At 44.9% G+C, this 18,973-nt stretch overlaps 1 protein-coding gene across 1 annotated transcript in view; it reads right to left on the bottom strand.

The window, feature by feature from the left end:
• The window catches only part of DPF3 (double PHD fingers 3), a 195,675-nt gene that overhangs the window by 145,434 nt on the left and 31,268 nt on the right, over positions 1-18,973 (bottom strand). The window contains exon 3 of the mRNA XM_007454738.1: positions 4,573-4,814. Within this exon, the coding sequence (XP_007454800.1) occupies positions 4,573-4,814 (242 nt within the window). The remainder of the gene's footprint in view (positions 1-4,572; positions 4,815-18,973) is intronic.

An 18,973-nucleotide genomic window follows, 5' to 3' on the forward strand; every position in this document is an offset into this window, starting at 1 on the left:
TCAATGAAATCGGCTGAAAATTTTCCAAATTTGGCAAAAAACATAAGATTCAAGAAGCTGAGTGAATTCTGACAAGGATAAACTCAAAGAAATCTACACCAAGACGTCAAAATCAAATTTCTGAAAACTAGTAACAAAAGAAATCTCAAAAGCGGTGAGAGAAAAATGACACCTCACTTATAAGTGAAAACAATTTGAATGACAGCAGATTTCTCATCACAAACTCCTGAGGCAAAAGTTAGTGGCAAGACATTTTTCAAGTGTTAAAATAAAAGGACTGTCATCCCAGAATTTTATATCCAACAAAAAAATATCCTTCAGATGGGGCACATATATACAATGGAATATTACTCATCCATAAAAAGGAACTAAATTGGGTGATATGTAGAGATGTGGATGCACCTAGAGACTGACATATAGAGTGAAGTCAGTCAGAAAGACAAAAACAAATATCGTATATTAACGCATATTTGTGGAATCTAGAAAAATGGTACAGATGAACCAGTTTGCAAGGCAGAAATACAGACATAGATGTAGAGAACAAATGTATGGACACCAAGGGGGGAAAGGTGGGGTGGGATGAATTGGGAGATTGGAATTAACATATATAAACTAATATATATAAAATAGATCAACACTTGAAATGAGAACCTGCTGTATAGCACAGGGAACCCTGCTTCACTTCTCTGTACAGTAGAAACTAACACAACATTGTAAAACAACTATACGCCAATAAAAAAATAAATAAAATAAAATAAAATAAAAAGATCCTTCAGGAATGAGGGATGGAATTCCCTGGTGGTTCAGGTTAGGCCCAGGTTAGGACTCTGTGCTTCCACTGCAGGGGGCACAGGTTCAATTCCTGGTCAGGGAAATAAGATCCTGCGTACTGTGCAGTGTGGCCAAAAAAAAAAAAAAAAAAAGGAATGAGGTGAAAAATCAAGACATTCTCAGAAGAAGGAAAACCAAGAATTGTTACTATCAGACCTACTTAGAAAGAATGGCTAAAGAAAGTACTTAATCAGAAAGGAATTATAAAAGCAGGCATCTTGGAACATCAGAAAGGAAGAAACAACAGCAAAAGGGTAAAAATATGAGTAAATACAACAGACACTTAAGTTTTCTAAATTATGTTTGACAATTGAAGCAAGAATTAGATGTCTGTCTGATGTGGTTTCCAATGTGTGTAGAGGAAATATTTAAGATACTGTTGTTATAAATGCTAGAGGATAAAGGATTTAAATGAAGAGAGGAAGAGGTGGGTGTGACTATAAAGGGGTAGGATGAGGGAGATCTTTGTGGTGATGTAATAGTTTTGTATCTTGATTGTGGTGGTGGTTCCACAAATCTATACGTGTGATAAAATGGCATAGAGCTATGCACACACATTTCATCCATGTCAATTTTCTGCTTTTGATATTATACTATAGTTACACAAGGTACATCCATTGGGGGAAATTGTGTGAAGGGTACAGGCGATCTCTCTGTACTATATTTACAACTTCCTGTGGATCTATAATTATTTCAAAATAAAAAGTTAAATTAAAAATGTAATTACATAAAATACAAAAAAAAACCCCATCAATACCTAATAAGTGAAAGCAAAAATGAAACAAATAAATCCAACTGTGTATTGAGTTAGTAGTACAACCACACAGAGGAATTATTTTAAGTGACCTTAAAACAGTAATTTGACTCTACATCCTTAATAGGAAATATGCTAAGGACAAAAAAACAATTGCAAAGAAAGAAATAAAAACTTAAACCATTTAAGTAAGCTTATTGATGGTAGTCTCATTTTATTCTGATATTGCTGTGTGTTTATCACAGAATAAAGCAGATAAGTAATTATGCTGGCATCATTAAGAGCCAGTATCCTTTTTTGGTGTGGGAGAAAGGAGATAGAGAATTAAGATAGTTAAAACTGTCGAAAACTGAATTGAATGGGAAATGCCAGTAAATTTCATAATGTATTTTCCCTTAAAAAGAGAAAAAAAGGAAAATGAAACAAGAAATCATATTTCTTAGTTCTGCTCACTGCAAAGTCCTAGAATCAACAACCAACCCAGGAGCAATGAGCACCACCAGATTGTGGTCTCTAAATAATATTCCTACAAAGGGGAAACAGGGGCTTCTCTGGTGGCACGGTGGTTGAGACTCCGCCTGCCGATGCAGGGGACACGGGCTCGTGCCCCGGTCCGGGAGGATCCCACATGCCGTGGAGCGGCTGGGCCTATGAGCCACGGCCGCTGAGCCTGTGCGTCCAGAGCCTGTGCGTCCAGAGCCTGTGCTCCGCAACGGGAGAGGCCACAACAGTGAGAGGCCCACGGATGGCAAAAAAAAAAAAAAAAAAAAAAAAGGAAACAAGGTTTCTCAGAGAAATAGCTGATTCTAGATCTGGGGCAGGACATGTACAAGATGAGCCTGAAACATTTGTCCCAATACTAGGATATCAAGGATGCTAGAGAAACTACCAGGCGGTTTCAAAACACTAGCACCGGACAAAAACCCTACTGTCCAAAGATGGGACAATTTAAGCATCAAGAACAATAGTTGCAATGGATTAAAATGTAGCCAAAATGTATAAATCTGTGAATTCATGATGGTACTCAAGATAATAAAAATAACTTTATTGATCACCTTTGGAGAATACTAGGGAACCAACTCATTATTTTGAAAACTGATAAATAAAGGGGAAAAATCATTTATCCATCCTTTCATATGTGAACTATACCACACAATAACTGAAACTTTAATGAGGAGATATTTCTCTTTATAAATGCTGTAGAGCTAATAAATGAAGAAATAATGATATCCTCAAATTGAATGCACCATTTTGCAACCCTTTATAGAATAAAGGATCTAGGCAATTTTCATCAAGGGCTGCTAACATCAGTAAAAGAGTGATATCTAGACCCCATGAACCTCCTGATGAACGTACACATCACCACTTAGGAATTGTTCCAGCCCCAAAACTTGAACCTGAATCTGCTCTTACCAATTCACAGGAATAACACCATGGGGATGCAGTGAGAAAATCCAGACTCTGGGAAACCCTACAGTGCAAACAACCCAGTTTCTTCCACAAATAACGAGAGAAAAAAAGAGAGAGAAAGAGAGAAAGAAACCTACAGATTTAAAGAGACTTAAGAGACACATCAGCCAATTGTAATGTAGGAGTCCTGTTTGGATCCTGATTTCAACTATAGGGGGAAATAAATGTTGAACAAATATTTGATGCTATTAATGTCTTGTTTTTAACTTTGAGCTTTGATAGCTATGGTTGGTATGTTTATTTATGTTCTTACCAGTTAGAGATACATACTGAAAAATTTACAGATGAAATAATATGCTGTCTTGATTTGCTTCAAAATAACCTGGGTTCAAGGAGGAAAGTGGGAGGTGAGTATAAATGAAATGATTGGCTATGGGTGTTAACACTGGGTGTTAAGGCTGTGTGATAAGTACATAGAAATTCATTTTACTATTCTCTCTACTTTTTTATGGCTTTGAAACTTTTCATAATAAAAATTTTAGGGCTTCCCTGGTGGCACAGTGGTTAAGAATCCACCTGCCAATGCAGGGGACATGGGTTTGAGCCCTGGTCAGGGAAGATCCCACATGCCTCAGAGCAACTAAACCTGTGCGCCACAACTACTGCGCCTGCGCTCTAGAGCCCACGAACCACAACTACTAAGCGCACGGGCCGCAACTACTAAAGCCCACGCACCTGGAGCCCTTGATCCACAGCAGGAGAGGCCACTGCAATGAGAAGCCCGCGCACCGCAACTAAGAGTAGCCCCCACCTGCCGCAAATAGAGAGAGCCCGCGCACAGCAACAAAGACCCAAAACACAGCCAAATATAAAAAACTTTAAAAATTAAAAACAAATTTTTGTAATATACCCTTATAGAGACAGAAAACTGAATTCTTATAATTGCCTCCCTGATCTCCACCCATTGGTCTTTCTTCTGTTCTCTGGAGCCTAGAAGACTAGTATCACAGTAATAGTAATAATAATAATATCAACAATAACAGCCAGCATTTTGGGAGCACATACTTACTATGTGCTAAATTCAGGTTAGGAGCTTTTTATGAGGATTTTCATCTAACCCTGACAAGGTCCTGAAGTAGGTACAATTATTATCCCATTTTACAGATGAGGAACCTGAGGGCAATAGGTTTCATGACAAAGCTCAGCCTCAAACCAAAATCTGACTGCAGATTTCCAGCTTATAACCACTAAGCTACACCAACACACAGGGTAAAAGGTGAAGAGAGCTGTCATGGCCTCAGTCTTCCCTTTTTTGGGTTAAGCATCCTGACTTCTTTCACTCTGCCCCTCCCCGCCAATGTGGCTTCAATGTCCCACACCATCCTTGGAGCATCCTTGGAGCACTTTGGAGTTATAGAAGCAGCTGAGTTTCTTGAAAGCATCCTAGGCTCCCTGTACAGCTGGCGCCACCCCCATATGCCCACCCAAGCTGCGGGGATTGCCAGACAATCTCTAGTCGGCCTGCATCCAGGCTGGGATCCTGAACACGTGCAAGTCCCAGGGGTGGCATGGCTCACCTGGGCCTCGGTGCCTCTTCTCCATCCAGATGTAGCAGTTGTTCTGGGCCACCCCGGTCTGCGAGTCCAGGAACGGGAGACGCACGCTGCGCTCTGCGCACAGGCGCGAGTTATAACTCCGGCAGTGCTCAATGGCCTCCTTGTAGAACTGGTCCCCGAGACTGCCGGGAGACAGAGAGAGGAGGAATGAGGCCAGGGAAAACCAGAACACACGCAGAAGGAAACTGAAGTCACCCACCCACCTCCCAGGGAAGATTTCGCGGTTACGAAGACCAAGGCAACGTGTACCAAGAGATTTGCCAAGCAGCAGGATCCAACTCAGTGTCAGGTCTCCAATAGGCTCTATTTCCTGTACTGAATCCACCAGGAAACTTAGAAACCCCTTTAACAAAGAAATGAGGACCCCAAGAATAAACCACCGGTAAAAGTGACACTTCCCTGTTCTAGGAAGCATGAGGTCCCACTCCAGAATGGAGGTAGCTCTAGAACAACCTTCTGCATGGGATCTACTAGGACACCAGGCTTCTAGAGCCCCCTGCCCCTTAAAATCCCCCATTAGCCACACTTTTTTCTCAGTGGTAACCAACAAAGGCACTCTAGATTGAAGCCAAACCACCAGCACAGATACAAAGATTTCCATTACAACAGAAGAGAAACACTCCATAGAAAAGACTAGAAGGTCAGAGGAAACATCCTGTAAAAGTAGAGCTATTATGGGGGAAGGAGGTGAAGAAGGGCATGCACCAATCTTTTAAAACCACACACTTAAAGAAAAATAACTTTCTGATAGAAAACAAACAAAAGAAGCATTTGAAATAACAATAGTTGATTTTTGACCTCAAAATAATTCAATTCCCAGAGTTTAATACACAAATAGAAAGACCTTTCTGGTTTGCTGGAGTGGTGATCTGATTAAGCACAGTAAATTTTAGGTGTCTGAATCTCTGCTATCCTTGGACATGTGGAGATGCTACTAATTTTAAGATAATGTCCTTTTCAAAAACCAAAAATACAACATTCTATAATTGATCAATCTTAAAACACAAACATAATCAATGAGATCAAATATCTAACAAATAAAAGATAGGCATATGGCAGAGGTTAATAATGGCCCAAGGGGCCTTCCCTGGTGGCGCAGTGGTTAAGAATCCGCCTGCCAATGCAGGGGACACGGGTTCGAGCCCTGGTCCGGGAAGATCCCACATGCCACAGAGCAACTAAGCCCGTGCGCCACAACTACTGAGCCTGCGCTCTAGAGCCCGCGAGCCACAACTACTGAGCCCACATGCCACAACTACTGAAGCCCGTGCTCGGCAACAAGAGAAGCCACCGCAGTGAGAAGCCTGTGCAGCGCAACGAAGAGTAGACCCCACTCGCTGCAACTAGAGAAAGCCTGTGCGGCAACAAAGACCCAATGCAGCCAAAAATAAATAAAAATAAATAAAATAAATTTTAAAAAAATAATGGCCCAAGGAATTACAGATGTAATCACATGATGTCTACCAGGTAAAGCAGAGCTTCTTAGTGAGGAGAGTGAGGAAAAGGCAGGAAGAGGAGGAGCCTCAGGGATTGCAGAGCCAAAAGGGAGACTCAAGTAGCTCATTTTGAAGGGACATTATGAATCTCCCCCTTTTTTGGTCCATGTAGATCCCAGGATGCCAAAATGGGGGGGTGGGGGGGGAGGGGTCTAAGTTTAAAATAATATATTTCTTAACCAAAATATTTAGAGCAGTAAAGAAAGAAAAAATTTAAACGGATTCTTCTGTACTCTTTTTCACTTTTTTATTGAAGTATAGCTGATGTACAATATTTTGTAAGCTACAGGTGTACAATATATAGTGAGTCACAATTTTTAAAGGTTGTATTCCATTTATAGTTATCGTAAAATATTGGCTATATTCCCTGTATTGTACAGTACACCCTTGTAGCTTATTTTATATCTAATAGTTTGTACCTCTTAATACCCGACCCTTATCTTGCCCCTCCCCCTTCCCTCTCCCCACTGTTAACCACCAGTTTGTTCTCTTTATCTGTGAGTCTGCCTCTTTTTTGTTATATTCACTAGTTTGTTGTATTTTTTAGATTACACATATAAGTGTTATCATACAGTATTTGTCTTCTTACCCTTTTTTAAAAGTCAATGGGTCAGATTCTACCAAAAATTTTAAAGCAAATTCCTTATTCTGGGAGGATACAATCATTGAAGCTTCTGAGGCATCTTTTGGAAACTACTTGTGGACATGCCTCCTAAAATGAAGCCCTTTACTCCTTTTTTACCTCTGGGCATCTTCCCTCTCACAAGGACGGCATAACAGCTCAGAAAGTGTCTAGCAGTTGCAAAACCTAACTGTAATCAAATTATAATAGTCACACAGCTGGAAATGAATTAGGGAGGGGGAATGAAAGCCCATCAAAATGCTATAAAATGGAACTGCACATAAGCTGATATAATCAAAGTTAGTAACAAGGATCATGAGATTGATCAAAAATAAAGAACCATTTCCTGCGAAGCATTCGCATCTGTGTCCCACCAGTTCAAATACCTCCTTCTGCTAAGGCGATGCAGCTCAGTGTAACAGAACTGTCGAGGGCAGCTCAGCCCAGGCAAGGTGACACAGCCTATCCAGGGTGTCCTGGGGGCTCCAGCTTCCCTCCACATAACAGAGACCAGTCACATCACATGGATGAGAACTGACAAGAACACACGACAGAGAAGTGTCTGATGTGAGAAGCCGTTATCTGGTTTCCCAGGATATTTTGACAGACTGCCAAAAAAGATGTTAACTATTCCAACTCCAGAAATTCTGCTTAAAGAGAAACCATGGGAAAGGAGGGAGGGACGGAGGGAGGGGAAGGAAGGAAGGAAGGAAGGGAGGGAGGGAGGGAGGGAGGGAGGGAGTGGGGGATAGGGAAGGGAGGGGAGGGAAGGAGGGGAGGGAGGGAGGGAGGGAAGGAGGGAGGGAGGGGAAGGAAGGAAGAAAATTGTACACTAAAACTCATCAACTGGATAGCTAGTGGGAAGCAGCCGCATAGCACAGGGAGATCAGCTCGGTGCTTTGTGACCACCTAGAGGGGTGGGATAGGGAGGGTGGGAGGGAGGGAGACGCAAGAGGGAAGAGATATGGGGACATATGTATATGTATATGTATAACTGATTCACTTTGTTATAAAGCAGAAACTAACACACCATTGTAAAGCAATTATACTCCAATAAAGATGTTAAAAAAAATAAATAAATAAAATAAAGATGGCTTCAAAAAATAAAAAATAAAGAAAAAAATAAAGCTCATCAACTGGAGAGAAGAGGGTTTCCATTTTCAAAACAAACTTCTGGAAGCCAGTACAAAAGAAATCTACAATAGGATCTCAAATCAGACTTTTCTCGATATGCCTGGAACTCGCTTCCAACAGCTTCAATCCCAAAAAGAGAAACAAGAAAGTGAACTTGCTGAAAATGAGAAGTGCGTTTGGCCAAGTCCATGCCCCACACTGAATGGAACGAAAAAGTCAAACAAAGTGGCTCACTGGGTGAAAATTAATTTCATCTTAAATACTTTCCACTTTCATAACATGCAATGTTATTAGTAACAGGCATGCTGCGGGGAAATGTGTATTTTTAAATGTAATCTTTGTGTGAATGATACCTCCCTTATGTAAACAGGAGAGATTTTCTGAGGACTGGAACAACCATATTAAAGACTGAAGCTACAAAAATGTGACAGCCATCACCCTCTGCCATCGTCTCCAGGGAAGTCACTTTTAAACAGGCCAGGCATTGGCAGCGATTTGGAAACAAAAGTTTAAAGCGTTTTTTAAGATATGTGAGGAGAAAAGAGACTTCATCCTCTGATAACTTCAAGCTGCACTTCTCCAAAAGTTAATTAGCCAAAAGCTTCACAGGGCTTGCTCTGTTCTCTAGAAGAAAATCAATGGCCAGGTCTCCCTAACCCATGGAAAGCAATTTTAACAGGAGAGGGGACAAATGTCCTTTTCAATGTGGTATTTCTTTTTTTTTTTTTAATTGGAGTATAGTTGATTTACAATGTTGTGTTAATTTCAAGCGTACAGCAAAGTGATTCAGTTATACATATATATATATATATATATATATATATATATATATATATTTTTTCAGATTCTTTTCCATTATAGGTTATTATAAGATATTGAGTATAGTTCCCTGTGCTATACAGTAGGTCCTTGTTGTTTACCTATTTTATATATAGTAGTATGTATACGTTAACCCCAAACCCCTAATTTACCTCTCCTCTCCCCTTGTGGTATTTCTTTTTAAAAAATCCCACATTGGGGCTTCCCTGGTGGCGCAGTGGTTGAGAGTCCGCCTGCCGATGCAGGGGACACGGGTTCGTGCCCTGGTCCGGGAAGATCCCACATGCCGCGGAGCGGCTAGGCCCGTGAGCCATGGCCGCTGAGCCTGCGCGTCCGGAGCCTGTGCTCCACAACGGGGGAGGCCACAACAGTGAGAGAGGCCTATGTACCGCAAAAAAAAAAAAAAAAAAAAATCCCACATTGATAGGATCCCAGGGGTGACATCTGCATTAAAGATGCAAGGGGCAGGGACTTCCCTAGTGGTCCAGAGGTTAAGACTCCTCACTCCCAGTGCAGGGGGCCCGAATCCGGGAACTAGATCCCGCATGCATGCCACAACTAAGAGTGCACATGCTGCAGCTAAGACCCAGCACAGCCAAAATAAAAAATAAATAAATATTAAAAAAAAAAAAAAGTTGCAAGGGGCAGAGGAAGCTGAGAAAGGCTGGCAGCAAATGAATCATTTCGTGCAGTGGTGACCAGTGTGCCCCAGGCTGGGACAGGCACGGCCCAGCCTCAGCCATCACCTGTCTGCATCAAGCCAAGGGGGCTAGATTTTCCACAGGGTGATAGATGTCTTGGGCTCAAAGAAGCTGGCACAAGGCAGAGTAGAATGATGGTCTCATCAACAACTGACTTCAGGCTACTCAAGGCTGCAATCAGAAGCAGGAAAGGCAGGGGGAACAAATTGCTGGGCTCTCTGCCAGAGCAGGAGCCCCTCACGGCCTGCTGCTTGGAGCAGTGCTGGCTGCCCCGCTCTGGAGCTTTTGTGAGGGGTTTTGTGGGATCCTTAGCCATCCCTTCTGGAGTGAGAGAGCCATCCTAGCTCTGAGAGCTTTCCAGTGGCCCTCCTTGAGCCTACCTGTGGAGAAATGGATTCTAGGCACCAAAGAGGATTCAGAGTGGAAAAAAATAAGACTTCTCCAAAGTGACTGCCAACTAGGCTCCACATATGATTTTCAGAGCCTGTCATACCCTCTCCAAGACGCCCTGCTCCCCTTCCTCACATTTCCACCTCCCTCTCTCGAGACCTTGCCTGTTCTCTTAGATTCCACGTCCACTGTGCCGAACAGACTCCCAGCTCCGACCCCCAACCCAGACACCGAGGGGCCCTCCCTCTTCATTGTCCCTGTGGTCCCATGTTCTGACCCAAGGACAAGTGTCCTGCCCTACCTCAAACATGTGCCCAACAGTGAATTCTTCATGCCCTGCCAAAGCCTGCTCCCTCCCCAGTCTCCACAGGGGTGGGAGCGGGAACCTGAGGGAACCCTGCTCTGTCTCTCCCCAGCACCGTGTCCTTGACCCTCCCCTATCCTTCAGCCCAGCTGGCACCGAATTCTTTCATGTCTCGGGGAGCTCTCCCATTCTCTCCTTTCCCACCCCGTGGCCACAGGTCCCTTCCAGCTGTAAAAACAGGACCTTGGCCCATCACAGCTATTTGTGCTGATAAACAGAGATAAACAGAGATAAAGAGGAGCTCAGGCCTGTGGCAGATTGCTGGCCCTGCCTTCCCCCATCGGCCCCTCTTCTCTGTGGGCACCTGGCTTTCCTGCTGTCTCACTCAGCTGCCCAACTTCCACAGCGGCCCACACACACACATTAAAACTCATCTACACCAATTTGCTAACTTCCTCCTGTTTGCATTTAAACACGTTTAACTCTAACTGTGGCAGGGAAAGCCATCTCCCATTTGTGTGGTGTTTGGTAATAATTAGCGAGCAGGGGGCAATATTTGCCAAGGTGGGGGAACCTTTTCATTTTCCTCACGGTTACACTGTTCCTCAAGCTGCCCTTGAAAGACAACCGAGTTTAGTGTTTGCTATGGACTGAATTGCATCCCCCCCAGCCCGTGAAATTCACGTGTTGAAGCCCTAACCCCACAATGGATGGTATTTGGAGATGGGACCTTTGGGAGGTAAATTAGGTCATGAGAGTAGAGCACCCAAGATGGGATTATCGCTTTCTCTCTCCCTCCCCCTCCCTCTCTGTCTCTGTCTCTCTCTTTCTCTCTCTCTCTCTCTCTCTCTCTCTCTGCCATGTGAGGACATAGCAAGAAGGCAATTACCTGCGACCCAAGAAGAGGGCCCTTACCAGACCACACCTAGACCATGCTGCCACACTGATCTCAGATACCCCAGCCACCAGAATTGTGAGAAATAAATGTCCGTTGTTTAAGCCACCCAGTCTATGGTTATCTTGTTATAGCAGCCCCAGCTAAGACAGGGTTTCTTATATAAAATAGGAAGGGATATAGAGGATTTTAAGAGAGAGATTCAATCCCCTTCCTCCTCATTCTGTCCTCTTCCAACAAAAACAACAATAATAATACTATTAACAATGGCAATTTTAACTCAACTCAATGTTTAATATTTGTCTTCCCTACTAGACTACAAACTCCATGAGGGCAGGGACCACATCTGCAGGGCCACTGCACACAGCCATTCAGATTTTACACTAAACCACACCAGGCGCACCTTTCATATAAACTCCAGTGTGAACCGTACTGGAGCAGTGTAACCCAGCAGCCCTGCATACCCGGCTTTTTTAGCGGTTCACCTCCAGCATCTAGCAGAGAGCCCAGCACACAGTAAGTGTCCAATAATTCTTCGTTGAATGGCTTTCAACAACTCATATACCACTCACTTATGGTAGGAGTTTCAATCAGAGCAGTAACGCATATGGTGCATGCATGGTCTTCTGAGTTTTGGGCACATATAGGTTGGTGATTTCGATTACATGACTGTCTACTTGCAACTTTAAAAAAAATATTAAAAGAATGTTTGCAGGCACTTCCACTTAGTCCTCAGCACCCGGCCCCTGTTACTGCAGCGAGTCTCCTGACTGCAATCACGACGGCTCTTCTCCTACCCAGCTGACAAAAAGAAGTCTCCCTCGAACCCAGTTTTCAATCTTGCATTCCTCAGTACAGAAGCCAAGATGGCTCCCAAGAGTGCCAAATTCTTCCACTGAGCTGTTAAGGCCCTTGGGGAGTCTTGGTATTGAGGTAGAACAGAGACTTGGAATCAGGCAGATCTGAGTCCAGCTCCACTGCTTACTGGCCACACAAACCTGGGGCAAGTTACTCGCTCTCCCTGAGCCTAAATTCTCCTTCCCACAATATGGGCACATAGCTCCTATTTCAGCTCCAAGATAATTAAATGAGAACCTCTGACTCACAGAGGTAAATGCCTGTCATCAGTGGTGATTCCTCTCTCCTTTCTTCAAAGAGCAGTGTTTTCTGCCACTTTATGACTTGACTCTCTGCCTGAGCAGGTTAATGCCCGCCATGTGACACACATACACACAACAGTTATCTTTGAGGTTGTCAGGTACCCACACAAACCTCCAACCCAAGACATTAGGCAGCAGGGTGGTGAGGCCAACCTCAGACATCAAGGAGAGCAGATTAGATGCTGCACGATGATCTCAGGAGTCTAAAGCCTGCCCCAGGTGCAGAAATCACATCTGGCTTGTTTGCTGCTCTACCCCCAGGCCCAGCAGAGCTTGCTGTCTTGGGTTGATGATGAAGGATTGAGTGGATGAATGAATGAATCCTTATCTGACCTTCCTGCGTATATGAAGCAGACAGGCCTTCCCTGGACCCCAACAAAATACTTGACTCAGACCCCACCCCCCACCCCGAGTCTGGATTTCTTGCTTCCTGTCCTTGGTCTGGTTGACCTTACCCTGTTCAAGGGTTGGCTGAAGTCCCACCTCTTCCAGGAAGCTTCCCCAGTTATTCCTGCCAATGGTTCTTGCTCTCTGCCTCTCTGAGCTCCCTAATTGTCTCACTCATGTTTGGCCAGTCTCTACCACCGTCATTCTCTCTCCCCACCCAACTAGATTATAAACATCTTGAAGACAGGGACTAAGAATCATATACTTCTGTGCTACCCCACCAAGCACAGTGCTGAGAATGTAGTGACAAATACAGACTTTGCTTGTTTGAAATGTCACGCCCTCCTTAGCAAACTCATGGAAGCTTCACAGTTGAGGGACGCTGAGGACCTTCTTTCTCCAGATGATAATGAAGTGAGCCTGAAGTTACGTGGCTTCTCCAGAGCACAGGATTAGGCATCTGAAAACAGATATCCTGTAAGTTCAAATTCTACTGAATTCTCTTCATCATCTTAAAAAGGGTCACTTCAGCTCTTGAGATGGTACTTCTCCATCTACAGTACTCACACCAAGATGCAGAACTAACATTCCTCTTCTGTGAACTCTAAAAGAAGCTCACTGAATATTGTGCTGTGCTGTCATCAGATCACCCCAGGAAGACTTGCTCCGCTTCTGCTGATGCAGGAAACACCCCTTCTGTGCTCATCAAGAATGCCGTCACCCCACCTTCCAGAAGGACCTAGGGCAGAGGTTCTCAAACTTTGGTTTGTATCAGCATCGATGCGGGCAGGAGGGTGGGGTGGCATTGTGAAATTCTGATGCTGGAGGTGTGCCTGTGATCCAGACATCTGGATTTTTGACAGATTCCCCCAGTGATTCTGAGAAATATGAGACTCACTAAATGAAGGACAGCTCCCCCAAACTCCAAGGCAACGGCAAGAACAAGAGAGCCCTGTGATGCTCTTCAGCCATGTTGTAACAGCAGAGCAGGAAAGCCTGGTTAACTGACTTTAACTCAGCTTGTTTTGTTCCTGCGGGAAATTTTTTTCAGGCAGCAGACATGGATTAACCTGGCAGCACTCACCTGCAGCAGACGAGTCCCACAGAAGTCCGCATCTCTCACAAAACATCCACAAGTCCTGGTCAAGACAACCGTGCGGAGATCCTGACTTCCTTAGGGCGGTCACTCTGGAGGCGACTCTGACCTTCCTAACATCACAGGAAAGGCACCTGGGGAACGAGGGTATCGCCTTGCAAAAGCCAAGTCAAACGAAGAATTTGAACCCTAAAACTCCCATCGTGACTTGAAATGCCACTCAGTCTGACGTTCAGGCCCGCTAGACCCAATAAATCCCTTTTCCGGCATCTGCTCTGGTGAAGATTTTTCAGGGACTTATTATGCAAAGCTGCCTAAGCAAGACAGAATTTATATTGAACCTGGCCGTGATTTCTGAGCTGCCACTGGGTGTTCTGATGACATATGCAACTTGGGGTTGAAGTCAAGGGGCAGCCAAGGACAGGAGACTAGAGGTAGGAGTAAAGCAGTGTGATTCCTTCCAGTAAATAGTGGGAGAATGGGGGAAGGGGAGTGAGAAAAGGGGGATGCTCTGTGGGGGAGGAAGACTGTAGCTTTTCTTGTATCCAAGGTTTGCCTTTCAAATGGCATCCAGACTTGACAAAATAAATCTCTCCTCCAGAGGCTAAAGAATGTGTAGAATGCAACCAACTTTCAAAAGTTGAGGCTGGAGAGAATCAAGTACCCCAAGGGGATGTTTGGGGTGCTAAATCCTATAATAAAGGCACTTTAGTGTGCATCCTTTGAGTCTCTGAAAGTGGCTAGTCTAGGATAAGTAAGAGAAAATATTTCCTATTCACTCAGCACCATTTGCTAGTTGGAAGGCCTGGGAGAGAATCCATGTGGTCCCTGAGGGGTCACAGTCCAGCAGAGCTCCTAACTGGAACCAGAATCCAGCCGGCTGAGGGCTGGAGAGAGAGCTGTACAGTAAATTCTCCCTGGGGTGTGTGTGTGGCAGGGGGGAGGTGATCAGAGACCCTGGTGGACATGCTGGGGGGCGGGTCACAATGGAGGGAAAGTTGGTGGCTGGAAAATGTGGATAAGGGTGGTTATGGGTCTGAGTGGGGAGCTAAGGAGTTTGGACCTTACTGAGTGGTGGGGGGCTGGGGGGGGTGGGGGGGGAATTGCTTTATCTAGGGTGAAGCATACCTAGAAAGAAAATACACACCCATCACAGAAACTTCACTGATTAAGTATTTTTAGTTTCCCTAGTTCATAGACTAAGTCCTTTCTGAAATCCCAGCTATGTGCTGGACACCAGTATGCTGTCCCCCGAGTGTGATGGCCAGGAGAAGCAGCCCATGGATTAGAGACAATTCTCGGACAAACACATCCTTAGACCCCCATCTTTGCTGCTGGAAAATAAGAGCCTCAGTGCTTCCCTCCCCAGTAAAGGGAATATTGGTCTGGCATTTAAAACACAGCCACAAAGAACACATCCTCTGTAGTCAGTTCTCGATGCAGCAGTCCAAGGGACCTTTTTAAAATGGAAATCAGATCATGACATTCGCCTCCTTAAATCCCTCCAAGTGCTTTCACTGCACTTGGAATATAGTTTGAACTCCTTCCCGTGGCTACAGGCCCCCAGACTATCTGGCTGTGCCCACTTTTCCAACTTCATCTTGTCTCCTACCCCCCTTCCCTACTGGACTCCATCCTCACTGCACTCCTTTCTGTCTCTCTAATAAACTAAAATCATCTCATCTCAGGATTTTACACATGCTATTCCCTGTTCCTGGTATACAATTCTCCCAGATCTTCTCACGGCTGGCTTCTATTCAAAGAAGTCTTTTTTCACTCACTGAATCTAGGGTAGCCCAACCTACTCCACTCCTGCTCTAGCCTTTACTATCTCATATCCTATTTTGTTTTTTCCATACTATTTACCACTCTAAAAAAGTCTCTGGGGCTTCCCTGGTGACTCAGTGGTTGGGAATCTGCCTGCCGATGCGGGGGATGCGGGTTCGAGCCCTGGTCCGGGAGGATCCCACATGCCGCAGAGCAATGAAGCCCGTGCTCCACAACTGCTGAGCCTGCACTCTGGAGCCCGCGAGCCACAACTACTGAAGCCCGCGTGCCTGGAGCCTGTGCTCCACACAAGAGAGGCCACCATGATGAGAGGCCCATGTGCCGCGGCGAGGGGTGGCCCCCGCTCGCCGCAACTAGAGAGGGCATGCACGCAGCAGGAAAGACCCAATGCAGCCAAAATAAATAAAATAAATAAAGTTTTAAAAAAATAAAAATATAAAAAAGTCTCTGCTTTCTCTTGGCCTGCTGATCACCTCTACGTAACAAAATTGTGAACTCTGGGCGAGAAGGACCTTCATCTCCCTGATAATTGCATCCCCTACACCTAACACAGGATTTGGCACGTAGGAAATGCTCGTCAGATAACGCTGAACAAATAAATGAAAGATCCAGGCCAACCTGCAGCAGAGAGTTTGGAGGGTATGGAAACCCAGCCTTCCAGAGGGCAAGAAGGTCAGTGCTCAGAAGAGGACTGTGCCCCCAGCACAGGCAGTGAGAATCACACCGCCACCTTCTCACTTCCAATCCTCTCACACACCCGTGACAGTGGGTGAGGGACCAAGTCTACTGTCCATACCCAAATCCTGCTCACGACCCCACAACGCCACCTATACAACCCAAAGCCTGGAGAGAAGTGGGACCAAGTGGGTAAACGCTGGCATTCGTGGTTATCAGCCCCTCCTTTCTATGCCCAAAAAGGACTTTCCAGGACTGATACTGGCACCATAAACTAGTGGTGGCCAGAAGTGGTCCCCAGAGTAACTTACTCCAGTTCCCTGAAAGGGCCTCTCTCTGAATTAACCTCCTCTGCGTGTACGTTCTCAGAGAGCTGATCCATATGTCCTCTTCCAGAGCCCCAAGCTCACCGGTAGTGGCAGAGGCAGGAGCAGCGTGCGGGTGGGGAAGCACTGCTTGATGGGAAATCAATGGGAACTTGAAGGTCATCTGGAGGGCGCTGTCTCCCCATCATGCACCTGCTGCGATGGGATTTGTGGTCCTGACCTCGCTTGGAGACCTCTGCCCTCCTGTCAGAGTTGGTTAAAATCAGCCTGCAGAAGCAAACACCCTGCAGACCAAATGATCTCTGGGCCGTCCTTCGAAGGGACATCAAGCCAAACAAAGAAGCACTGAGTCTCATTTAACCTGCCACAAGGTTGAGAGTCACCCCAATTTCTCTTGGCAGCCCCCTGGGAAAACTGTCTCAGGCCTGCTGCTTTTGGAGGCACATACTTGTAAACCTTTTAATAAAGACAGAACAAAGCCAGGCTAACCAAGAGGCTGGTCATGTCTCCAAATGTAAATTCTCTGGTGGAAAAGGTAGAACTGTCTTGAAAACTCAAGACCAAAACTGAAAGGTGAGTGCACTCTAGAAATACCTAAATCTGCCCTCATAACCTCTACATCCCAGGATAATGACAAAGGATATCAAAACCTCCACACTGCTTAAAGGACGTCTATTTTTCTTCCCATCCCAACAACTATTGGGAAACATGACTGGATTTAGAACCTGATTCTCCTTTCCTCATGGACCTATTTTCCCAAGTCCCCTTCCTTCCTTCCATCTTGCCTCCCTGCCTCCCTGCCTCCCTCCCTCCCTTCCTCCCTGCCTCCCCTCCCAAGCCTTTCCTCATCTTCTTCCCCCAGTCTTTCCACCTCATCAAGAGTCAGTTAACATACAGAACAGGAGAAAAGCATTCAGCCCACATCTCCAACCCAAAAGGTGAAGATGAGTCTGGTATAAAAATGAGGATGAGACACCCTCAACATATTTATAGAAGGATGACAAGATGATAATGATCATAAAAATAATAGTGGCAAGGTTTCCATTTGTTGGGCACTTACTATGTGTGCCAGGCACTGTTCTCAGCACTTTATATGTATAATCTCATTTCATCGGCACAACAACCCCATCCATCTATTTCCCCCTATTTCACAGATTAGGAAACTGAGACTCAGAGTTTTAAGCGATGTGCCTAGGGTTTTAAGTGGCACTGTGAAGACAGAAGCCCAGGCAATTTCAGTCTTGCTCTCGGCTGCTACACTATCAACCTCCCACAGGGACACCACCGCCCTTTCACAGTGAGTTAAGCCTCCAGAACTGGAATGACTTGAACAATATGTCTTTTTTTGGAGGCACCTGGTTTCTCTAAGAGCATCACCAATTTGCTGGGTAATCTTAGCGACTTCTCTTTTTTGGGCCTCAGTTTCCCAAACTGCCAAACAGTCCAGAGGTAAACTTTCCAATCACAGAGTCATCCTCAGTAACTCAAGAAGTAGGTTGGTTATGGGGCTGCCTGAGAAGATACCATCAGAGAAATATAAAATGGCATGGTGTAGTTTAGAAACCACAGCCATCCGGAAGGTGGACAAGTGGTGATGGACTCTGAGAGGCCCTGTGGGTCTGAACATCTACTGAAGGGAGGAAAAGAAAGATGCCAGGTTATCATAAACTAGGGTCAGAGTTAAGAACCCCAGAGTGTTAGAGACCGTCTGGTCTGATGCCTTTGTTGTACTGCAAGGAAAACCAACAACCAGAAAGGTGAGGTGACTTCCTCCAGTCACACAGGGGCAGGGCTGAGAGTCAGTCCTCAGCCTCCAGGTTGCCAGTTCAGGGACTTCTCCACTGTTTACAGTAGGGGTCTGCAAACTGCAGTCCCTGGGCCAAATCTAGCCCACCGTGAATTTCTATAAATAAAGTGTAATTGGAAGACAGTCACACCCATTCATTTATGTACTGACTGTGGCCACTTTCATGCTATTGTGGGAGAACTGAGTGGTTCCAATGGAGATCGCACGGCCTGCAAAGCCTGAAATATTTACCATCTGGATCTTTACAGAAAAAGTTTGCCAACTCCTGGTTTACAGTATAAGCCTTGAATAATGAAAAGACTCCACCTTTGGAATGAAAGAAAATAGAACGGGAGGCCAAAGAGTCTTAAGCAGATAGTTTTACAATTATCCCAGCTGGGTACAACTTAATAAAAACCCATAAATACAGTTAATAATAAGGAAAACAAGCACTAGCTCACCCTACCTATTTAATAATTATCATTAACCATAGCAAGTAAAACTCATCACTGAAAATTTTTTTCTAGCCTCCCTTGAAAGCCCTTTTGCACTTAGGAAATACTCTCGGCCAATGGGCAAAATGACACTTCATACAATTGCACAGACCTCATTTCCTCCTGATGAGTTAAAGACTATTGCTGAGGCAGTGGGGGAATCGAGAGCAGTGCCCCTCCCTGGGGTGCCCTCTGTCAAAGACGAGGTGTTAAAACCCACTTGTCCCCCTCACTCTGAATAAAATCATCAGGAACAGCCAGGCACAGCAGAGACTCTCATTTATGCTTC

This window comes from Lipotes vexillifer, unplaced genomic scaffold (genome assembly GCF_000442215.2).
Source record: "Lipotes vexillifer unplaced genomic scaffold, Lipotes_vexillifer_v1.1 scaffold1495, whole genome shotgun sequence".
Lineage (NCBI taxonomy): Eukaryota > Metazoa > Chordata > Mammalia > Artiodactyla > Lipotidae > Lipotes > Lipotes vexillifer.